Consider the following 26,506-nt stretch of genomic DNA (forward strand, 5'->3'; position numbering starts at 1 on the left):
TAACCATGGCTTAGAAGCTTTAACCTTGCCTATTATCTTCCCACACAAGCTGCTTGGTGCATAATAGTGATATGATCTACCCATTACAAATGTATCTGATCTACAATGGTGTTCTGTAGACTGCAGAATTTTGTCTTCAACTCTGGCATTGTCTGATATTGTGAAGGCCAACGTGAGTGTAAAGCATAGTGACATCAGGAATAAGATGGGTGGTAGGATAGCTCTCTGTCTGTGTCTGGGCACTATCAGTTCCTTCTTACACCCCCCTACCCACCCCTGATAAGCTAGGCTGGGCTAGCTTCCAGCTGGGAGGGATGACCCCGGGCCAGATTGCCTGCGCTGATGGTCAGTGGACCATGGCCATGAACATTGTTCAGATGAGAGTTGTCAGACATCTGATAGGAACTGACGGAACACAGTTGACGCATCTGGAAGGGGGAGACTTCCACCAAAGCCAACCTGGTGATATTTTAGTGGCATTAATGTAATGATTGATGTGGCATTTCTTTTGAGGTGACGAGTGACAAATTGTAAGCATTTGTTTTCAGTGACTTTTCCTACAAGATGACAGGGGACGAATGTTATTGGTCTAAGGACATCAGCCTCAACTCTTTATTTAAAAAAAGCCACTTAACATCTCTACCCTAAATGCTATACACAGTAATTGGCTAGCTATTAGCCTGGCTCCAAGGCTGTACTGAAAGATAAGTCCCTGGGTGTGTAGTAATTCTAGCCTCCTAATAGGCAAGTCTAGGTATGTCTAGTCTCTAATAGGGACAACTTGTTCTTATTGGTTACATAATCTAGAAATTATGATTTAAACTAATAATTATTGCCTTAGAGACTTGTGCAAGTCTAGCCTGCCATGTTAATCAGAACATTAGAGTACCATAGTACAGAGTCAGTAAGTGAGTGAGTTGGGTTTAACACCGCTTTTAACGGTATTCCAGTTATATCACGGCATGTCAGCTTAATGTGGGAGGAAAGCCCAAAGTGAGGTCTCAGACGTTTACCACTTCGGTGAAACCCACCAGCACAGGTATGGTGCTGACAAACCTAGAAACATAATCGGGGCATACCGGGATTCAAACCAACAATCATAGGTTTCCTGGTGTGCCCAAGGGACTCAACTCTTCACAGCAAATCACGGAGCCTTAGACAACTGGGCCTCCCGTGCCCCCACCATGGTACAGAAGCACATCTTTATATAATCAAAGGGATGAGTATGTGAAAATAAATCACAAAGCAACTTGCCTCTTTCAGTTATCACCATTTAAGCAGGGATTTGTGTTCTATTTTTCTTATCAAAACTAGAAGAATTTTGTGATCCCTTCTCAGGGAGATTTCAGAGTACACTTTCATGCTGTTATTACAATGACACTTGTCTTGTTTGTTTGCTGCTTATTGCTACACTCAGCAGCCTGTTAATAATCAAGTGTGGACCAGACAATCCAGTGATTGATATTGCAAGCACCCATCCACACCATCAGAGTATGACGAACACACACAATCAATGTTACCGAATCTGACCACCCGATCCATTTAGTCGCCTCTTACTCCTCAGTCGGGCTGTTACTACGAGGGACAAGATCAATATTTTCTGTACGTCTTAAGATGCAAACTTGTCCATGTGAGTGAGTTTCGGGTTTTAGCTGCTGAAAAATAATGTCTAGTGATGTTCCAAAAAGGATTTGGTGGAATGATCATATCTATCCTTAGAGAGATGGTAAGCATACTGATCTGCTGCCTCAGCAATTATTCCTGGTTGGCTGAGGTAGCTGCAACCGACTGGTATGCAACAAATTCACTCTTCAATGCTGAGGAAGAGATCTGATTAGAAGGAAGACATTCTTGTCAAGCTGGAATTGAAATTGAATGTTTCTCTAGCTGGATAGAATCAAAGATTTCCTGCAGGTGATACAGCATAGGTATCAACCTGATCTGTGATTGTGGTGATAACCAGATTTATATCCCTCATAATCCTGTCAGACAACCCATCAAGTATACCTTCAGGCTGTTTTCTAATGGCTTCGATGCAGGGAAATGAAATATATATAGTGATGTATGATCCATGATGGCCAGGCTAATTTCAGCTAGATATTTCTTCACACAAGAAGCTGTTGAGGCAACAACTAAATGATTATTAGATTTTCATATTTTTCTTTAAAAGAGACATGAGAGGCGTCTTATTTTCTCCTAATTATCTAATTCATTCAAGGATGACATGTCTCACAGGTGGCCGAAACGAAACATAGGTGAGTGAGTGAGTGAGTGAGTGAGTGAGTGAGTGAGTGAGAGTAATATTTCAACTCCATAGCATTGGTCCCATATGTTGTCCAATGTTGTGAAACCCACAGTATTGTCATAGCAACTGATTCAGGACATCCTTTGTCTGAATGAACATATAATTCTAATGGCCAATTGCTATGTAGCCATGATATAAGTATATGCCAAGAATCAATTAATTGCCATATTTATGTGAATCCTCTTCCTACTCCCTGTATTGCACAATTACTGTCAGCCAACCTGAACAAGCTGTGCAAATATGTCATAGTTAATAATTTACTATTGTTTACCTGTGTTATGTGACCTTATGTCATATAAGCACTGGTCCAAGAGAAAAGACAGATAGTGAGTGAGTGAGTTGGGTTTAATGCCGCTTTTAACATTATTCCAGTCATATCACAGCGTGTCAGGTTAATGTGGGAGGAAAGCCCAAAGTGATGCAGGTCTTGGACGTTAACCACTTCAGTGTAACCCACGAGCATGGGTATGGTGCTGACAAACCTAGAAACATAATCGGGGCAAACAGGGATTCAAACCCACAATCATAGGTTTCTTGCGTGCCAAAGGGACGTGACTCTGCTCAGCGAATCGAGGTGCCATGGACGACTGGGCCACCCGTGCCCCCGACAAAGACAAATACAAAGAATAGGTCTCAATCTCATTATGAGGGTTGGGCTAGGTGCCCTGGAGCACCACACCTGACACCTGACACATAGTGTTTCTTGTATGTATCTACTTGTATAAAGGGAACTTGTATATACTGCAGCCAACCAACTTAGCCTGGCATTTACTTGATATAGAAATCTGACATCTTTGACATAATTTTCACCCAGTGTCCCTATTGTTATGGATATGTATTTGAATATTTAAAATTAGATGGTCGTATTGATCTACAGAAATGAGATCCCAAAATTCCAAGGAAGTGTAACAGACATTGTTTATATTGGCAGTGTATAATGTGTTTCAATCTAAAGAATGTGCATCATGTTATTTTTTGTCATCAATATCGTGTTGACTGAGCAAACCTCAAGAATGACTCTCTGATTGCGCTCATGACATTTTAAAAATATTCATCACGATCGATAACTCCCAGTTTTCATAGGCCAGGTGAAAGCCTTGCTATGACTACAATAAATTAATTATTAGATTTTCATCCCTATTTTCCATTTTATCTGATATATTTTGTTATTTTAATAAATTTATTTAAACTGTTGATGGATGAGATTCACATGAAGCATGAGTGTTTGGTAGGACAACGTCTATGTAGTGCATGTCATGAAGTAAGGAGAAAAGGAACACACTTGGTGATTATTATTGTCCCTTCGGACAAAAATAATGTGGGGTGTGTGATAGTGAGGCGGGGATGGAAATCTAATAATTAATTTATTTGGGCCTGAGGGATATGACAATGTAGTTCCTAAGTCCACTGGGAAGACATACTTCACCCTTACTTTTTCATTCATTGCTGTTGTCTGTTATCTAAATTGTACATATATGCAATTACAAAAAGTGGTATTTCAGAACAAAAGCCCATTGTACTGAATAACTCGGACTAGTGATGAAAAGAAACACTATCAGGGTGTATACAGGGAATCTTAACTGAGGCTTCTCCAATGGTCGACTTGAAAACAGATGGGTTCTATTTTAACACCCCCAAAGGGTGCAAGGTTTTAGTATTTTTAACTCTTATTTCTTTATTTTCTTTGTTATCCTGTTATTACAGTTATAATCAAAAACAAAAGTAATCTTGTTCATGTTTCTGAATTTTATACTGATTAAAAGCATTTCAGTGTTCTAGCCTTCGAATCATGATCACTGACCACTCCTGTACGGCATTAATCTACATTTGATCTCAGAGGCAAGCCCATTTCATTAAAAGAATGAAGAGAGAAAATAGTTAGGCATTCTTAACTTCAAACATCAACGTAATACTATATGTATGCACTGAAAAGAAAGTGACATTACTTTACATTGTGTAATCTTTTGCTACAAATTGAATGTCACGAAAACAAAGTTTTCTATATTTCATGTCTTAAGCTTTATATTTGATCAAAATCAATCTTATTTCTTTTATCTTCAACTACCTGGCTCTCTGAACACATAATGAAAGACCATTTTTTCACTCAAAAAACATTGATAAGAAGACAAGAATGATTAAACTGAGTGAGTGAGCGTTATTTTACGAGATATTACACCACAGTTGGTGATATATTGTAGGTATATCACTGCAGCCTGTACATATCCAGTCATGGGTTAAGGAAACCAGTAGCTAAACTACACACCAGGTGACAGGACATGATGACAAAATCCTCCTGGCTTCACCATGTTTACAAGGTAGTCCACCTGCATTCTTAGGGTCTTACAAAGACAACAGAGTAATAAAATGTTTGTTTGTTTGTTGTTTAACACCACATTCAGCAATATTCAAGTATATGGCCATGGTCTGTAAATAATCGAGTCTTAACCAGACAATCCAGTGATTGACATCATGAGCATTGATCCACGAAATTGAGATCGATGACATGCATCAACCAAGTCAGTGGTCCTGACCACCAGATCCCGTTAGTCGCCTCTTACGACAAGCATAGTCGTCTCTTACGGCAAGCATGGGTTGCTGAAGACCTATTCTTCCCCGGATCTTCATGGGTTGAGTAATAGGATGTAGTTAATGTCGTGCATAAGGGAGATTCAGTTGAGTGAGAGCATGGGAGGATGCTCTTGCGTCACCAGTGAACATGCCTCCACAAAGTAAGGAAATCCCTTACAAAATTTCAATAGTGTACTTATTCTAGTAAATTTGTATTCTAAAGAATTTGATATTGTTCCTTGAAAAAGCTCACCTACATAATATACCGTATTCGACGCAATAAGCGCCCAGAGCGCTCTCAAAATTGGAAATAGGGGGCTCTTATTAGATTATTATTTTGGTGAAAACAACAGTTGAAAGATAAATTTCGTGGTTTATGCTGACAGCCTGAAATGCTTATATATTATTCCAGAATTTAATTGCCCATTATTAAGGGTGCATGTAACACAGGAGTGCGTATTATACGCGAATAAATCAGTCTTGTGTACATTTATCAATCGGAAGGGGTGCTTATTATGATTGTTTACTTGTCAATATATGAGCAAATATCGCCGTGGGCGCCTATTAGAGCGGGGCGCTTATTACGTCGAATACGGTATCACAAATTTGATAATTCTTTTCCCCTCCAACTCACAATGTCCTCTCACTACCATCCTGTTTGTGGTAAGCATGTCTGACTTGCGGAACACAACTATATCCTTGTACTGCATCACTGGGACGGAGTAATAATATCAGGGAAAAGAAGGCTTCTCAGAATTTTACGTAATTCTAAATTACAGTTAATGATTACCAAACTTGTTTGGAGTAAGCTTTTAAATAACTTGCACATCTAGCCACCTGCACATACAGGGAGACCCTGTTTGTGTTGACTCCCACTGTATGACATGCATGAACCTGTAGAGTACTTCAACAAGACATGACCACCCACACAAGCAGTGTTACCACCTGAATACATTACAGTGCCCAGACTGCCAGAGACAATACAAGCCACTTGACCCATGTCTTGAATAAATATTTTGAATTACTCTGGTGCATGGCATTAAGTCTGGTATGACTTCCAGTGATTGTAATTATGACAAGGGAGTGGGGAAGGCAACAAGGGGTCCTTGTCATTGCTCTGACATTAAAAATCCAAATGTTTAAAGATCCATACATTCATTAGAACAGTACAGAACAGTAACAGACTGTGTCTACGAGCTTGTTGTTTGTGGCATTTTGTGATAGGTTTCAGTGTAATGATGATTTAGAAGTGTGGTTCAATTTTCTGTGTATATTTTCAGTCAGTATCTCCTTCTATTAGTGCTATGGTGTAGTGAACAACTTTGATACTCTTGACTCACTACCACTTAACAACAACAGCCTGGGATAAAAACTTGTCAGTCTCTTGACATCAATTTCAGTAGATCCTAGTGTTAATGTAAGTGTTTTTATTAGCAAAGATTTCTCGACTGCATAGGAGAAATGTTACTCGACTCGGGCTGTGGACTTTTACACAAAGTGCTATCTATAACTTGTGCTATCTATAATATTTGTGTGAGGCAAGTGTGACCAACTGACACTGACTTGGGGATTCGGTTGAGGGTGGTGGTGTTGTGTTGAAAGATCGGAACTGTACATATTTCAGTCATAGAATTAATTACAAGCTGATCAACGCTGTTTCGATAATCAGAATCAAATTTCCAAATATAGTCAAGGATGTTTTTCAGTAAGTGTATTAAAGTCAATGTCACATATACTACAAAAGCAATAAAATTAAGGCACACATATTGTTTTCCTTTATTATGTATGACAGAATACAGTGATCCCTCGCTATTGTGCTCTTCGATAAAGCGCTACCTCGGTTACTACGCGCGGTAAAGCATGGCTCCCAAAATTAATGTACACTTTTAATACTGAGAGTTTTACACAGACATAATTGAATTGTTGTTCGTTGTTCATTTGCAAATAACGCTTCTCATTGCATAATCAACCGTTTATCACTGAATGGAGTTCTAATAATCTTTATGAAAATATCCGCGGCAAGTCCCGGAAATACGATTGTTCAACTAGTTAACTTTTCACACTATACATCCTTTGATCATAGAAGCGCATGCATGCAATAAAAGAGAACCACAAGCGAAATTTATATTCTTAATTAGTGAGCAATCCAATTTGAGGCGACACTGTCACACCCATGTAGTTGCTGTCACAACACGGCGGTCATTCATTTCGTAATCGCGCTTTCGTAACATCGCCTGGTTTTTTTCCGTAGTTATAACAAGCGATTTCATTGGATTAAAATTACTTTCTAATGACGCTTTCTTGCCGAAATCTGCTACAAGCTTCGTGATTGGTCAATTTTGAGCACGTGACCTCAGGCAGTGATACCAAGTTTGTGTTTGATAAATTTCAGAAGTTGGCGAAAGATTTTTTGTTAAATCGTGTTATTCTGAACGTTTTAAGCAGGAAATCACGATATATATTAAAAATATGGAACTTCGTGAATGTATCGTGCTAGGTTACGAGCTGTGACAAAGATTTTTCATGCATATATTTTTGCATTAAACGTTGTGTCCGAGCCGAGAATTCAAGGCGACAAAAGCCGAGATGTCATTTGACTTACATTACACGCGATCGCACGGAACGCTGGAAATAATAACTTAGATGTAAGTTTGATTACTTTTAGATATATTTTTGTTGATTTTATTTATCACTTTGTATAATATATTTAAAGATTTGCTTAAAACGTCTTTATTTTGCTCTTTGACATGTTCGATGCTGACCCGTTGTCGAAATGTGTGTCCAAGAATTTTATTTTCAATAACATCGCGGGAAATAGTGAATAATTTTTTAATTTATAGATAAAAAATGATAAATTGAAATGGAATACGTATTTCAGACATTGTGAAATGTGACAGATTTAATAAATGAATGATATTACAGGTAGATCTAGGTCCATAAAAATATATACTATTTTGACGTGACGTGAGATAAACATATTGATGATTTGAGATTTGCCGAGCGCACTCCCCCGCCTCGGCCTCGGTTAAACAGCTCATCGTCTATAACGCCCACCAATTATTTGGACCCCATTGGTAGCGTTGTAGCGAGGGACCACTGTACCATGACAACAATCTGTTCAGAATTAGGTTGTGTATTTTTCAAGTTATCTGTGACCGAAGTCCACCATTAACCGTCATATCACCACTTCAGCTCGCTGAGTCACAGCATCCTAATTAGCACAACTACGATATTATAAGACTCATTTACCACTCAAACATGATTGGATAGTAATTCATATCATGAATTGCTTTGGGAGCTACCGAATCAATTATGACTGGAAATCACATTAACATCATCATGGCACTGTGCATATCTCTCACTATTCCAATGCTGTATCATGAACCTACCGAGGACACTGCACGACAACCATTCTGACAATTCTTCAAAGAATCATTGCTGTGGTTCTTCCAGCAACTTTTTGAGCAACTAAGTTTTTACTTGAAGGTTTCTATTTTAATTGGGTTATTACACTTTTCATTGGGTAACCAATATTTTTTCACTCATCTACTCATCACTCTGTTGTTTTTCCCCAAATGAGTAAGAAATGAGATTTTAAAAAAATAATGAAATAATGTCTTAGATGTACATAACGATTCTAAATATAGGCTTGACTCGGAAAGTAACTTAACTCGTAATTGTGTTTCAGGAATTGCCTCCATTGTACGCATGTTGAAAAAGCTTCATTGGGTATCTACGTGAGCTTTTTTCAAACAGTTGAGTTTTTCATTTAAGGCATGTGTCTCCGTATGCAAGTTAATTGAAAGTAATTCGGTTTGGAATAGTTTTTGGGGGTATTTTGCGCAAATACGCAGCTTATCTGTAGCTCTGTTCATCTCATATGTTATTTTATCACTCTCATTTACAAGCTATTGTATCATTGAAGACATCACTGACTTGCTTACCCTTTTCACGAACACCTGGTGTCATCCCTGATTGTCAGTGATCCATTCACATCATTTTTACCTCTATTTTGCCTTTTAACCCAAAATTAATCTTTTTTGTGGGATTAACAAAGCTGGTAATTCTCTGGTGCTGAAGTTTCATAAATATTTGAAAATATTCATTTTAGTGTTAAAATGCAAAATTTGGCAAAGACGCTCATAAACGGATACATTCTTGCCAAAGATACCAGTATCTGTACCCAAATGTTCCACAGTGACAATGAAGTTGACCATGTCAGTCCTGTCTTAATTCTTTTCTGAACTATTTTAACCTGGCACTGAACATTTTATGCCATATTGTGTGGTATGGCTTGTCTCATGGATACAGACAACCTTCCCAACACCACTTAGTGATGCTGACAGCAGGTACCGTAGCTCATATAATGTGTGTTCTGAGTACACATGTTCATCCTAAATGTCACAATGTATGTATTAGACTTGCCAGAGACTGGATGTGACAAGTTTACACATACAATGTCTTATCTTGTCAATTTGTCACGAGTCAAGTGACATACAGAGTGTACATAGCTTATATCTACTGATAGCAGTTGCTATAAGCTTATATCTACTGATAGCAGTTGCTATAAACACTTTTAACTCATTAGTCTTGGTCATGTTATGACAATATATCAAGTTGGGCATTATGACTAGCATGCAAAATGTAACCTAAGATCAGCAGAATTTGATCCTCGCAAATGATTTTAATGACAAAGCATCTTTAAGAGACTGACATTATTTTGAAAAGCTATGTTTTGTTGATGTACTTCATAAGAGCAAGAACAACTAATTAATTTGTGGACATGTTTGGATTCTTTCCAGCACTAAGTTATCTGAACTAATGTCACAACACAAATAACATGCCATGTTTCTCTCCACTGCAGCCTCCTGACAACCCCACGAGGGTGATACGGCTTCAACAGAGTACACATAAGTATCAAAGCTGACACTTCTATAAAATATCGACCTTTTGTGTCATAAAACATGAATAAAATCATACTTACTTATTAAGTGCTAAATCAAGTATAAAACTCCTGTTAAAGGCGGTGAATAAAACTGTTATACTGTCTAGATGTTTTCCCTGAAAAAGATAAAAAGGCATTTAATAATTAGAGAAATATTATGTAATAATGGTTGACAATAATTAAGAATCATTTTAAAGTTTAATGCAATTTCTGGAAACGAATATTGTTTGTGCTGTGAATATTGTAGTTGCTTGTTGGGTCTCACGCATCCTTAACTCCATTTATCAGGTTACAAGCATGCGTCTAGTGTCATGGTATGTCTGTACACATATCATGTAGAACATCAAAGTGTGTAGGCCTTTCATTTTTTAAGTTGGTTTACAAAACACAAACCAACACAAAAAATTGAAAACAAGTAAAAAACGAAAATGATTTGGAAATGATCATGAAAACAACATAACTAATACAGTAGAACACGGACATAACGAACACGGACATAACGAACACGGACATAACGAACACGGACATAACGAACACGGACAGAGCGAACACGGACAGAGCGAACACGGACATAACGAACACGGACATAACGAACACGGACATAACGAACACGGACATAACGAACACGGACAGAGCGAACACGGACATAACGAACACGGACATAACGAACACGGACATAACGAACACGGACATAACGAACACGGACAGAGCGAACACGGACATAACGAACACGGACATAACGAACACGGACATAACGAACACGGACATAACGAACACGGACATAACGAACACGGACAGAGCGAACAAACAGATACAACAAACCATTACAAAATCCCCGATCCATCGCCTATATATTATCACATAAAATTTACATACATAACAAACTCTCTACAGCAAACTAACGTGTATATAGCAAACTGATATCTGATCCCCGAGAAGTCCAAATACCACTATTTAGTGATGTGTATGGCAGACTGAGAAATCACGTTCAGTGTCAAGTTTCACTTACAATCAGCAAATTCGAATCAACACAATCACAGCGAATTAACACAATCAGCAGTGACGATTCAACCTTGTTAAACTTGCTTTATGTTAATCATACCTGTACATGTAATTGGACTAATCTTGTCTGCAAAACAAATTACATGTGTTGTCTTTTGTTTTTTCCAACGAACAACACATAAACTGATTTCTCCGGTCCCTACTAGTTCGTTATATCCATGTCCTACTGTAGCTGTTTTGGGGAAGGATGCCATTAATTACCATTTATAAACGTATAACTCCTGAAACTGCTGTAAAGTCGGCAATGGAAAGACTGGTTGTGTACTCCTTAGCTGCAAATGTTTATTGATGACTACGTAAAGATGAAGGCACCGGAGAAAGCTAACGTCAAACCACCAACTTCCAGCACTTTCAACGCTATACACTTAATGTCGTAACAGGGGGGCCTGGGTGGCCCAGTCGTCTAGGGCACCGCAATTCACTGTGCAGAGTTGCGTCCCCTGGGCACGCCAGAAACCTATGATTGTCTGTTAGAATCCCGGTTTGCCCCGATTACGTTTCTATGTTTGTCAGCAGAGTGAGTACACCCATGCTCGTTGGTTTCACCGAAGTGGTAAACATCTGAGACCTGCATCACTTCAGGCTTTCCTACCACATTAGCTGGCATGATAACTGGAATAATGTTAAAATATAACCCAACTCACTCACTCACTAATGTCAAAACAACTTTGAACTTTTATTTTCACATTCATTAATGGTAAATTAATATGAAGATGAATACATCTACGTTTCATTTTGGGCCAAACATTTGTAAACCAACTGTGAAATACAAATTATCAGGCCTCGCTGAAGTAGAATATTCAGATAATCAGAGAAACACGTCACAATTTTTTTATGAAAATCATGACTGTAGCTTATCATTGACAACCTATAATGAACATTGCAAGTCGATCCAAACACAACCGTCATACATCATACAACAACTTTCAAGAAAAATACATTTTGTAATTACTATCAGTTAGGATTATCCATATTTCAATCTAAAACTTCATATTTCAGTTGATTAGCTAACAATACATCATAATACTTAACTGTGAATATCACAATATTAATGCATATATATTAATGGGTAAATTCATTTTGGAATGCTGTAAAGCTCTCTGTTAATGTTTTATTAGACATTCTTGTCAAATCAAGCTGTTAATTAATTACCTTTACTGTAGATTGATTAACACTTAGTCCCTGAACTGATAATATTTCAAAAATTGGTTTGGTTAAATTGTCATTTAATATGTAACAGAATGAATCCAGAGATTCTCTTCATGTTTTAACATGAACTAAATATTCCTAGACTCAAACTGGTAAACTTGCTCAGGAATTTCCAGATAATTTTGTTTTATTGTCAATATGAACAGAAAGTTTTTGCTGAATGTTTCTGGAGGCCACTGTATCATACTGTATCATGGTACATATGAAATCATTGGCCATGTATCATGATATACACCACATCATGAACTTCTGTATCATTTCAGTCCATATAATCAGGAAAAACACATTCTGTAAATACATTTAAGTACTGATGCACTCATCCTCTTTATGTACCCACATAAAATGGTTACCAGGGTTTCGAAATTAACTCACTCTTCTTGTCCAAGACAAGTAAAATTCAGGAAGACCTGGTGATATTTCCTAGTCAAATACCACTTCTACCATCAGATACCTGTGAAGATCTGGGTTAGAATAGGTCTTCAGCAACCCGTAAAATGCGACTTTGCTTGTTGTCAGGGGCAATTGGGTGGTCAGGTTCTCTGACTTGGGTGATGCATGTCATCGTATTCCAAATGTGTGGATAGATGCTCATGATGTCAATCACTGGCTTGTCTGGTCAACACTCAATCATTTACAGATCACCATCATATAACTGGAATATTGCTGAATGTGGTGTTAAACAAACAAGCAAACAAACATTAGAAAGATGGCAACTCTGGCAGATCATTTTTACAGATCAGTGAAACCACAGAATATTTTCTGACCCTGGCTACATGTGTGCAATCAGCTGTTGAGGGTTCCTGTGACCTACTTGTATTACATCACTTCCATACACAGGATACATAGATTACTCTCACATCTGCATAATGTACAAAGCCTTGTTCTGAATGATGAAGAAACGCCAAGCGATGTTTCCCCTCCTTGACCCCATTCCCACAGCGCCATGATATAACAACGCTCAATCAAGTACTGATATCCTCCTCCCCATTCAGACATCAGGGCAAATAATGGGGAATGGGGCTTAGCCCCAGCAGCCTGGCCCCTTTGGGGAACCGATGGTAAGGTACTGCTATAACTCCCTTACATTAACATAGGCTTCTGATCATAATAGCGCTAAGATCACCTTGTTGATGGTAAGGCACTGCTATAACTCCCTTAAATTAACATAGGCTTCTGACCATCATAGCGCTAAGATCACCTTGTTGATCCCACGAAAGGGTCTTAGTGCTGGGGTGATTGTAACTCCCTTACATTAACATAGGCTTCAAATCATCTTAGCGTTAAGATCGCGCTGTGGAACGGGCCCAGGTCAGTAGCCTGTGGTCAGCAGACATTCCAGAGTTCCTCATCCACTGCTGAGCTTGACACAAGGTTGTAGAATATAGCTATAGAAGACTAATTAGGTGCCCAGTCCATATAAGAAGAACTAAATTTACATCACAAACAAATTGTATTCCCTTGTAAAATCTACAATCTGGTCCAAATGGACCTGCTGTCTAATGGACTGTGACAGGCACTGGCTGTAAACATGACAAAGCGATGCTTTGGAAGAGCTTCAGGCAGGGGGTATTAGATTACTTGGTTTCCACATACTTCCTGCAACCCAGGCCCAGGCATACAGATCACACAATATAACCATCAGACCCCCACTGGAGTTGACTCCCATGGAGATTCGTAGACTAACATTTAGTCTATGAAATCTTATATTACACAATATCCTTCTTGACTCTAAAAAATAAAAATTGTATGCGTTTCTAGATTGGTTTTTTTTTCATAAAATAAATAATTAAATATATTCCTCAGTCATGGTGCAGGACTAGGAGATTCGGAGTAGACGGACATGGAGACTCCAGGTTAGAACAGGGCCCTGTTCCTCAAAGCGATCTTAGCGCTAAGGTGATCGTAGGTCCCATACTTTAACTTAGGCTTACGATCATCGTAGCACTAAGATCCCGTTGAGGAACGGGGCCCAGGTCCACAGTATTTACCTATGCTCATCGTACAAAGCCACTTCATGGATCAGGTGGTCCGGCTCCGTGATTTGGATGATGGCATGCCATCGTACCCTGACAACGTGGATCCTGCTCATTTTATCATTTGAACTGATCTGTCTGGTCAAGACCACCATCCTAAAGCTGGAATATTGCTGAGTGCAGCATTAAGCAGGAAACAAAACAAACAAATTACTGAAGTAGGCTCTTACAACAACATTAAGCACTTGTGACCTTCACTGCCCTGACATCTGCACTGCCTGAGGTAATTGACTGGTTGTATTTGTAAGGCAAACATCGTGGGATGTTTTCAAGGAATAATAAGATGAAATTCTTCTTGCAAACAACTGGTTGAATATCTGCATTTAATCCAATCAAAACCAATCTAGCTAGCTGTATGGTAACATTTTAGAAGAGATAACAGCATTGTTTAAATGATGATTTCACAGATTAAATGATCATCCACAAAAATACTTGCTCCAACCACAATGTATCAATGTGTCTTATTGAACTTGCGTCAACCACACATTATTATCATATATTAGTAAACTTGCATCAACCATTATTGTACAATCGTATCTAGCTCAGCCGAACTTGTAACATAAACCAGCTCATGATTACTTGGTGAGTGAGTGAGTGACTCAATTGATTCTTGTCTGTGACGTCTAAATAAGAGGACTCACAAAGAGTGAGTGAGTGAGTTAAATGTAACGTTGGAATGGCATTGTTTCAACCATATAGAACAAGTTGAGTCAAGAATACAGTCATATTCAAAAAGAAAATCACAAGAGGATCAGCTGGAGTGAATATCATCCTACCCTATTTTTTATCCCAGGGATGAAATTCTCTAGTATCAGGATGATTCTCCCTATTGAATTTGAACCCATACCAGTGTGTTTAATCCTATCCTATACTATACTCTAGGGTAAAACTTCCCCTGGGATAATATTAAGGTAGGATATAATCCTAGCTTACATTTGCACCACAGTGTAAGCTCCAATGCACCTAATACAGTTTGAAGAGAGTGACCTGGCTTGGGTTTGGGATTAAGAATGCTTTCCAAAGTCGTACAGAATGTCAGCATGTTGTGGAAGGAATGTCCCAAGTAACATAGCTACTAAGCATTGACCATAGTTCTATTTACAAGCATGGAATATAGTCCCCAATTATCAAAGAACCCACAGGGATTTGAACCCAGTACCAGCCAACCCTGGCAGCCATAAAGGACCCAACTCTGCACAGCTGATTATAGTGCCTTATATAATATGGCCAATTAACTATCCAGGTATTCCAGTCCTACTGAGGCTTTTAAGTCAATAATCACATAGCATCCCATCATCAAAAAACATTATTGTCCTCATTGCAAAATGTCTTACTGACCTGCTTTTTTAATGGTACAAGTGACATTTACAGGACACTACAGCCCCAAAAGTAGTAGCCAGCCCTATTCCATTATCATATCGCACTACACAGCGTCATACCACAAACCTCCAGCAGAAGCTATGACCTTTTCCACTAAATACAGACACTGACAGTGAAAACATTATGTCTTCATCCCATATTCCATCTGAAACTACCGTATTCAACATAAAAAGCACCCCGCTCTAATAAGCGCCAACGGTGAACAATCCCAATTAGCACCCCTTCCGATTGATCAATGTACACAAGACTTATTTATTTGTGTATAATACGCACTTGTGTGTTATATGCACCCTGAATTATGGGCAATTAAATTCTGGAAAATATATCTGTCGTGTATGATACGCACATACCCTTTTTTTGGTATCATTTCAGACTGTCAGCATAAACTACGAAATTTTCGAGCTTTCATCTTTTTGTTCTCACCAAAATTATATTCTAGTAAGAATAGCCTCCTATTTCTAATTTTCTATTTCTTATTATGTTGAATACGGTATGTGAGTTTCAGTGCTGATGGTATCACTGAGGGACAGCAGCACCAATCCTAGACTGATCATTCTTGATAAACATACATAAACGTTATGCAATGAAATGATGTAATCTGAGACTCAATCCACACTTTCGACATTCATGAATAGATGTCTACCACAGCATTTCGTGCTAGAATAGTAACATAAGTACACATTTTGTATGCCAATTTTTACTACCAACATCAGGATAAATGCATTAACTGTCAGACAGACAATTCTCTGATTCTCCAGAGGGTTCAAGGACATGCCAGTGTATATCAACATTAAAAGGAAGAAAACATATTTTGGAACCGGATTTGTTCATTTGTCATAAACAATAACAATCAGAAATTACGCTCAGTCCTGGCATGCATGAAAGACCTCAGTAACAGTTTACATTTCATATGAAAATCCAGATTTCTCATACAACCTGCTTTTGATAAGTTCCAAACACTGCAGCCTTCCAGTTTAAGTCTCACAGATAAGACGTTACATGAGACTAGTGAACTCAGATTTACATATGTCAAACAATACCAAACAAACTAAACATGTAGCCTAACTGGCATGATTTTAATCCTGCTCAACTGTAAATATCCGGATCAGAATAGGTCTTCAGCAACCCAAGTTGTAAGAGGCGATTATGCTTGTCGAAAGAGGTGACTAATGGGATCGGGTGGTCAGGGTCGCTGACTTGGTTGATGCATGTCTTCGTATCCCAATTGCATGGAACAATGCTCATGATACCAATCAGGGTATTGTCTGGTCCATACTCAGTTATTTACAGACCGCCGTCATATAGCTGGAACATTGCAGAGTGCTGCGTTAAACAACAAAGAACAAACAAACCCTGCTCAGCATGGTGAGTGTGGCCAGTGTACACACTTCCCTCAACCGCCTCCGTGGTCTAGTGGATAGTGCATCTGCTCCAAGATGTTGGTGGTACTTGTTGTTACCCTGCCTGGTGCTCGGCATTAAGGGGATAAATCAAGAACTGGTCAGCTCGGAGTCAGGATACTGTGTCTGATTAAGTATCCATGTTAACCTGTGGCATGTACATGGTATCTCAGTGGGCTAGCACTATAAAACGCATTCCTCAAGGCTTGTACAAGCTGCCACACAAACCCACTCACACACATGCGTGTATAAAGGTGCAATAATCTTTAACGCGACATTAAACCCCATTTCACCCTTATACTTCCCTCAACATTATTCTTGACAACAAGGCACAAAGTCTTCGTTGAAACACAAACGATTTGCTTCAATGTCATGTCTCTCCCCATCAGGCTAAGTGATACTGACTTCAGCCAATGTCACAATTTGAAAAACCAAGCATTGAGCATGGGATGAAAGTTGCTGCAATCTGAATTATTCAAAAACAATGCTTCTCATTCATGGTGAATACCCACCAAGTGACCCTTGGGACTGTTAATCACATGTTTCGCGATGTTGGCTCGGTTGTCTTGTTTGTGCACATGATGACATCATGACAACTCAAATGATGACGTCATGACAACTCAAATGATATGTCCAGAAGATCTGTTAGAAACTGAACTGAAGTATCACTAATAGAGGCATGGGTCACCCATTAGTCTAAAGGGCCATAAATACATTGGTAAGAGTTGTGTCCCTTGACCAGTGTTCAAAATAACAACCTGCCCAAAGGCCCATGGCAGGTAGATTTTGTGTTGGGCCCACAGTTTCAAATTTGAATGGGTCCTTACGGCCTGTCAATGTCAATGTATTTATCAAAATAAGCTGCATTTTTTTTAATGAGGACTTGAAGAGTTAAGTCAGGGCCTGCAGCTTCTAAAGATCTGGTCCTGGTGTCAGCCCAGGTCCCTTGGCTGTGCAAACATTCCATGATGATGGGTTCAAATCCCAGATTCCTCCTGACCATAATAGTTGGTTTGTTGCACAGTACCCCAACTTGTGGTTTGCTTACACCAAAGTAGAAATATCTTGCAATACCTGCCCCCAAAGATAATCATGCTCTCAAACCACTCATCTATTCCTTTCTCTTGAAACGTTCATAAACATTGACCTACTTTTCCATACATTCATACTTTGAAGTTGTTCACAGGGACAAGTAAAAAGTATCCTGTAATCTACTAAAACATAATGCAGCATGAATATGACTGAATTTGCTAGATGTATACAAACATTCACTTTACCACCTGTGAACATGAAGCGAACAGAAAGGTGATAACAGTTAAGTAACAACACACGCACCAACAGTATTAGTGCATGGTTGGGGGTAGGTAAATTCCTATGTTGCACACCTGACAAACATGAAAAATATGCCCAACAAATAACCCTCATATCCAAACTGACTTCACATACATTTACTACTAAATTGTTAATGTAGGCCAGACTGGAACAAACTTGCAAAATTGCAGGTTCGCTTAAAAATATCCGCACCAGTTATGACTGAGTGTTTTTGTCTGACATACTACTTCCCTGCTGCTAGAAATGAATATACTACTTCCCCAGCAACTGCTGGTTGTCAGATTGCCAACTCTGCCTATCTAATGAACACAAACACAGTTCCAGGGTAAGTAAACCAGGGCAAACAGCACTGACTGCCTGGCAGACTGACGGTTACGACCTATCAATAAATACACGCAAAAAAGTGTCTCAATAGTTACTTTCAAAATAAATCATACAGCAGAAAGGCTATCTGGCCATAAAGTGTCAATACTGTTCTTCCTGGGTTATTAATGCTCGAGGTTGTGACCAACTCCATAAACCAGGGATCCATTTCACATCTTCACATTGCTACAACCATGGTAATTTCTGTATGGAACACAGACATATGACTGACTTAGCGCAAAGATATCACTGTATAGATGCCTGGTCCAGATCGACAGTTGGTAGCAAGCTTGAACATAAACTGGCAGGGTATCCTGGTGTTGTAATTGATTAATTAATACGTCACTCAACTGGAGCTGTTGCAAAGAGTGACGAAGTGTAATTTATAGCTTATATGGACAAGCCTAATGTAATCAATACTGGAGCTGGGATAGATGGTCTGTGGACAAGTGGTGCTGCTGCTTCATTTGCTGCGGCTTCAGCATCCATCAATACCCTATAAAACTAAAAGTGTTTAACTGCCAATGGCAGACCCAAGATATTGAAATCGGGGTCCGTGTGCACGCAAAACCAAGTCACGCCGTGAAGAAAGATACGATAGGTCAGCATGTTGACCCACACCATGGCACATCTCGATCTGCCTTTGTACTGCATGCTGTTCAGTCCTAAAGAAGACCTTACCAGGATTCTAACTAAATAGAATGTCTCTTAACATTGCCAAACTGGGCCTCTTTTATTGTCTGTAGCCATATGATAATGCAATTTATTACCTGGGACATATTACAGTTTTAATCTCCTATCACTTACATTGTTGTACCATGAATTAGCATGATGTTTATTTTAAGTCTTTCTGAATTTATATTCAATAAATATTAAACCATACACAACAAAACAATGAATTTGAACACAACATTGAATGGGAGAGTGAGTGAGTGAGTTGGGTTTGATCACCACTTTGAACAGACTATAATTCCAGTTACCGTATTCGACGTAATAAGCGCCCTGGGCGCTCTCAAAATTAGAAATAGAAATCTTATTAGAATATTATTTTGGTTAAAAACAGAGTTGAAAGATAACTTTAGTGGTTCATGCTGACAGCCTGAAACGCTTATGTACGACAGATATATTTTTCCAGAATTTAATTCCCAATAATTAACGGTGCATATAACGTATAATATGTGAATAAATAAGTCTTGTGTACATTGATCAATCGGAAGGGGTGCTAATTGGGATTGTTCACTAGCCAATATATTAACAAATATCGCCGTGGGTACTTCTTAGAGTGGGGCGCTTATTACGTCGAATACGGTATATCACAATGTGTCAGCTTAATGTGGGAGGAAAGCCTGAAGTGATGCTGGCCTTAAGACATATACCACTTAGGTGAAACCCAGCTCAAATAAACTAAGATTGCTCTGAGAGTAGGATTTTACAGAAACCACACAAGACAAGAAAAGAACTGTACATGTACTGTATTCTATAATTGCTATCTATTATACTCTGAAGGTAGTGACATGCCTCATTCTAATGTGTGAGTATGAATGGATTTGAAAGGCATGCCATGTCTTCATGCTATATGACTAAACTCTTTATACAATGAACCATCATAATCTAGATGGGGTTGTGCATTTGTCTGGATTGACTAATTTCAAGATTAACCACCACCAGTATTCCTTAACAACCTTTTAACATTTAACAGTGTTTTGCCCAAGTCTTCCTCCTCAAGGTGGGACGTCCAGAACAACAGGGTCCGGCCCAACAAGGTTTAACTGTACACATGTATTCCTTCTCCCAGGCTGTTATCAAGTACTGCTTCTACAATGCTTTAGACCAGGAGCATGGCACTGCTGGGAATAAGACAGCATGTGCCACTCTTGTTTTGCCTCACAATTACAGCAAGCTCACAATGCAAAACTCCCCAGAACTCATTCATTATTCAGCTCAGTGAACTGGTGAAAGCAATACCCTTCTTCCTGAGGCACTGTGGCAGCAGACCACAACATGGAGCTGCACAATCCCTCAGATTGACTCAACATAAACTCAGCTTATGCATGTGCTTCAAGCAGATTTACAGTCCAATCTTAATTCATAACAAAACATAATGTTCACTAGATGTCGTCACTATCCAATTTAAACTTTATATTCTTGAAGAGAGTTGCAAGACGACTAGAATGACCATATGACTAGAATATCTTGGTTTCTCTGCTCTGTAGGAAGTCTGGGTAGAATTGGTCCCGAGCATCATAACACTTTAATAAAATGGATAGGGTGGTTAAGCTCCATGACTTTGATGATTAAGTGTCTGAGGATATCATCAAGAACTATTCCAATACCAAGTTTCATAAATATAGTTCTTTCACTGATGTCCTTCCACTACATGGGTTAACACAGACTGCAAACTCAACTGAGGCCACATCGTTCACTACCCATAAGGGTCTTTTTTAATTGGTTTACAAACCCACCCAAAATACAGAGAAAATGGAGAGGGAAAAAAATCATTTATTAAAATAATCTTATCACTGCTGACCTGACTAAGGAAATAAAAGAATGAAAACTATTTTTCTAGAATCTTTCCAACACCCCATTTGTAAAATGTAAATAAAAGTAATCTGCAGTACACAGTTTATCTTTTTATTTCTTCAAAGATTAAAAGCACAAGTTCCATTGTCACAGTCTTCACAGGCAAAGTCCAAAACAGGTATATTTCATGTCAGAATTCCTACCCCACACTCATGGGTGACCCACATTGGTTAATATTCAAAACAGACTTAAGTGCTCATGGTGGACATAAACATATACTGGGAATTACATGAATCTTCTTACAGTGATCATAAGGTCATTCTACTGCTCAACACTGCATAAACCAATACAGATCAAAGCTGCCCAATGCCAAACAAGACTGTTTCAGCCAGTGGTATATCGATTTCATCAGAGGTGTGTTATGACAATATATATCCTCCAGGGGAGATAAACATGCTAATCCAGTAAGTCTTCTATTACTGCTATTGGTAACAACATCAAAGGTGTCCAGTAGCTTGAAGGAGGGAAAAACCCTGGCAACATGAACCAAATGTTTTATTTTGTATAAGGGATCATGCCAAAAACTCTTGCTACTGAAATCCAGGAACATGAAGCATGTGTTGCTCTTATCAAACCATCTGTAATGTTTCATATAATGAATTGTTATATAATCATTTCTTCGACAATTCATCTATTAGCCATCTATATTCTGGCTTGAGGTAAAATCAGTGGAAACTGTTTTGACATGGTCCCCATTTTATGTATCATTGTGTTTGCATGCCAGCATTTATTGGGGCATAAAGGCAGAAACTGGCAATAAAAGAAAAGCGGTGTCTAGAAGTGTGTTTGTGACTGGTCGGTAAACATGCTCTTGATGAGGTAACCTCGAAGCTATTTCTGGGCCAGTAGATACCCATATATCACACATATTGCTCCCACAATAAGCACCTCTTCCCTTTGCCTCATTACCTGATTTACAAAGCCTATTCCTGTTCCAAAAGAATATCTACAAAGAGTTTTGCAATACAATATTTATCTCACTGTAAGGTTGCAGTACAATACACTATATAATACAGGGATAAAAATGTTCTTTTTTCAGTTGTGATACATGGGACTCATTTTGGGTGCCGAACCGTGAAGATCCGGGGAAGAATAGGTCTTTGGCAACCCATGCTTGCTGTATATGGCGACTATGCTTGTCAATAGAGGCGACTAACAGGATTGGTCAGGCTCACTGACTTGGTTGATCATCTTATCGCAATTAGTGGATCGATGATCATAATGTTAATCACTGGATTGTCTGGTCCGGACTGGATTTTTTACAGACCGCTGTCATATAGCTGCAATATTGCTGATTACGGCGTTAAACAACATATGAACGAACGAACGAATGAACATTTAGTGTGCCCTATGGAACAAAAGTGTCTGCTGCCAACTGGAAGGCTCCTTCTGATCCAACTTTGAATTAGGAGAAGGTGATTTCATCAAGGCTGGATAATATAAGCAGTTATAATGTAGAAAGTTTTCCCACTGCCTTTCCAGTCATTGATGATACTTAAAGTTACTTTGTGAATCATAATGTACAATAAGCACATTCCCATCTTCACCATTTTCCATGTGTTTGGCATAGGAGGTCAGCCGTCAGCCAATCAATGTTGAGAATGGGAGCCAGCAAAGCATTAAGAGCAGTATGCATCATTTTAATAACAACAAAATCATGCAGTTCCGAATGAAAAATCACAAAACCCTCGAGGATATTTTACACACAGTCATTTCTGAGTGTCATGACATCTTCACCAACAAGGTGTACTTTTAAGAAAATATATGTGTTCAGCAGTGTTGGTTTTCTGGTATTAGTATCTAAATTTCCAATATGAGGTGGTAAAGAAGTGAAACCGAATCATTTAAAAAAATGATTTTCTCATTATTAGTCAAGAACCTATACATCCTTCATTTACCTTGGATGGTCCAAGTTCACTAAAGCTTCAGCTGGTGCAAATACCCATGAAGGGTTTGTCAAATCTTCATGCCAAAAGGTATTATATCCGAGACAAAGATCTGATTTTACCTTACAGCCCTGTTTATAAACACACAGCATTGGCTTGCAAGACATAACAAAGAGAGATAAATAAATAAACTACAAGGTTCCATGGACTGTTTAAGCAGAAATAACTGCCGCTCTTGATCTACAAACTCTTTATATATAGTAGAAAAAGAATTATGTCAACATCAAAGTTGCAAATTAATTTTAGATTCATCAACATATCCACCAAGATCTCTTTAATCATATCTTCTTCAAATCTAATGCAACTGAGATTTCTTTCAAAGTCATATCAGCACTTTGATCACAAACAAATAGTTATTGGAATGCCAGTGTATCCAACCCACTTTGAGTCAATATTTGCATCAAGCAATTAATACCCACATTCAGGCCTCAAACTAGCTGAGGTCACAACACTTTACTCAAGCATTGATTGGTCGCCAGTCATCCTTGTGAGGAGCAAGCAGTGATGTATCAGTGTCAGGGTTTGGTAAGACTATCAGCTTAGTAGAACACTGATTTGATAAGTGGACCATCATTTGGACCATGATAACACCTTTGTTTATACTGCATCAACACCTCGCTGCCAAAGGCCAGACAGTGAGGTGCCCATCAACTGTTGCAGTGACATCTAGGATCTCTGAAGAGCCAAAAATATGAGATTTGTGTCACTTGGGAAGACTGTGTATTTTCTATCATGTCCATGGGATCTTCGCCTAATTGTATTTATTACTTCTGACACTCTGATGGTATGGTAATTGGATTTATTTTATCGAGTAAATATACCTACCCAAGTACAGAAAAAATGGTACTGACAGACAGACAGAGACACAGACAGACAGACAGACAATAGTTTATTAGTGTCTCACTTCTGAACATACATTAAACAATTTTGTACAAATTGACAGATAGAATGTACAGAACCATTCAATACAGTTATGAGAGACAAATTATCATAACATCTGTCCAGATATGCTATAAAGATGATAGAGTTAAACGTTATCCATATGAAAGATGCTTTCTACGATTAAGAATTTAAAAGCAGATTTTGGCAAGTATAATTCAAACACACACTGGCATCTCTGCATATAAAACAAAGTAAGTCGATATCAGGTATCTAAAAATATCTGAGATTCAGCAATACATTCATCAAAAAGAGTTGCCCTGATAATACGTCACATAATACGCAGTGAAACAAAACATGGACATCGTCTTCTACTCTGTTATTACAGTGAAAACATTTTCTATTGTGGACAGGCACAGCTTCATACATGGAAATATATGGTATGAGGGGAAGTGTGGTTTGTGACGGGCTGTATCGTGATGGGCAGCCTATGCTAATAAAGTACAGCTCACTAGTTGCAGGAATGTCACAAAGATACCGCCAATTATGGCCATTGAGGCTTGAAGATTGTTTACACAGCTACTGTATTCACTCCTGCAAACCCTTAATAAAATCTTTCATTAACTAATCACCCCATTCAATTCTCTGCTCCATCATCTTATTCCCATCCCCATTACAGCTCTGATATTAAGGAACTCAAGTGTTCCTTTATAGACCTTCATAGATCTAGAAAAAAAATCGGACATAAGCCATATCTATATATAGTCATCTTTGGTCCCTAATGCTGTCAGTTGCAGTGCTACTTTAAGTCCTGTGCCTATAGCTATTGTAAAATAAGCATTTCTGGCTTAATGACACAAGTTCTGGATTAATGGCCCAATACAAGACAATGATACAACATAAGCCCAGTAAAGTATGTTTGTAACGAACACGCTTATAACAAACCAAGGGATGTAACAAATATTTTGGTAGTCCCTGACATTTGCTGCACATATGGTTATAACGAACTAAAATTAGTGGTCCCTTTGAGTTTGTTTAACCGTAGTTTCCTTTACCATGTCTGTAGTTACTACAGTGTAATTTCCAGAAAATGTGCCCATCAAATGCCATCTTACTTACTTACTTATATTGGAGATTTAACGTGCGCTTTCCGACTGCAAGCGTATGTCGCACACGGCCCGGCCAGGCCATTTAATGTGTTTCCAAAAAGGGGAAAAGTGAGTTTGTGCAACCCAGGAGGGGGGCTTTAGGGGTTGCTTATACAGTAATTTTGAAATTTTGAGATTTGGAAAGAATGCCAAGAGTGGGTGGGGGACGAACTAAGGGAGCTGTGTGTGTTGGGTGGTTATCAAATAAGGTAGTTTTTGTTTTAATACTTTATTTGGGGTTTAAATGCGGCTAAATAGTCCTGTTTTTATTAGGTATATGCCTAAGGCTTTGAATTTTTCTAATTAATTTTGTGGATTTAGGATTGATTCTAGTGTAAGTCCGGTTTTAAGATTTAGGGTGGTCTGTAGTGTTGTTCGGTGTGTTTGGTAGTGTGTGCAGTGAATGAGTACATGTTCTGGTGTTTCTTGTTGTTTGCAATGTGGGCAGTTTCCTGTTGTGTGTAGATTAGCTATTTTACGGTGATTATTTAGTTTGGTATGGCCTGTTTGTAGTTTGGTAATTATTCTGTCGATTTTTTTGGATGGGTGTAGTATTTGGGGTTTATTTAGGGGGTTTTTGAGTACTTTCCTGATTTGGCTATTTGAGTTTTGGTATATATTTTGCCATTTTTTGTTGATTTTTTGTTTAGTGACACTTTTGATTTCTGATTTTGAGCTGGGTGAGTTTAAGCTTATTTCTGGGAGTTTAAGGGATAATTTTGCTGCTTTATCTGCCTTTTCATTTCCAAAGATTCCTACGTGGGCGGGGATCCAAATGAACTCTATTTGTTTACCTACCTTAGTTAAGTTGTTTGAGCTATTGAGTATTTGATTTATTAGTTTGGGGCGGTTTTTAGTATTTTTATTTTTGAGGGCTTGTAGACCACTGAGGGAGTCGGTTAGGATGAGGATTTTTTGGTGTTTTTTGGATTGCTGATTGTGTAGCACTGAGGCCATGCCATCTAGAGTGATTTTGTTTTATACTGAAACTGTAGCATGTCAGTAATGGGTGGGCAGCAGACATTCCAGAGTTCCTCACCCACTGCCTGGCAGCTTGAATCAAGGAAGTATCATATAACTATAAACAAACACAATCTGGGGTCTGGCCTGTGTAAGAGAGGAATTATGTTTGCACAACAATCATGTTGTCTTTTCTTAACAAATCTACAGTCTGGTCAAAATTGACCTGCTGTCTAATGGACAGTGACAGGCACTGCTGTGAAAGACCTGAGGCCAGGGGTAATTTAATAGACTACTAGATTTTCACATACTTTCTGCAATTTTCATTGAGGAATACTCATGAGAACCTTGACCGCCAATAATGGAGATATGCATGACATGTTATCTCTAAGATGT

The 26,506-nt window shown here is 38.6% G+C and overlaps 1 protein-coding gene across 2 annotated transcripts in view; it reads right to left on the bottom strand.

Annotated features, from left to right (window-relative positions):
* Positions 1–26,506, bottom strand: part of LOC139451666 (disintegrin and metalloproteinase domain-containing protein 9-like) — a 124,938-nt gene that overhangs the window by 42,288 nt on the left and 56,144 nt on the right. For both annotated transcript variants that reach the window (XM_071232986.1, XM_071232985.1), the window contains exon 3: positions 9,858–9,934. In XM_071232986.1, coding sequence (XP_071089087.1) covers positions 9,858–9,934 — 77 coding nt within the window. The remainder of the gene's footprint in view (positions 1–9,857; positions 9,935–26,506) is intronic.

Source organism: Haliotis cracherodii, unplaced genomic scaffold (genome assembly GCF_022045235.1).
Source record: "Haliotis cracherodii isolate W230 unplaced genomic scaffold, xgHalCrac1.p SCAF_9, whole genome shotgun sequence".
Taxonomy (NCBI): Eukaryota; Metazoa; Mollusca; class Gastropoda; order Lepetellida; family Haliotidae; genus Haliotis; species Haliotis cracherodii.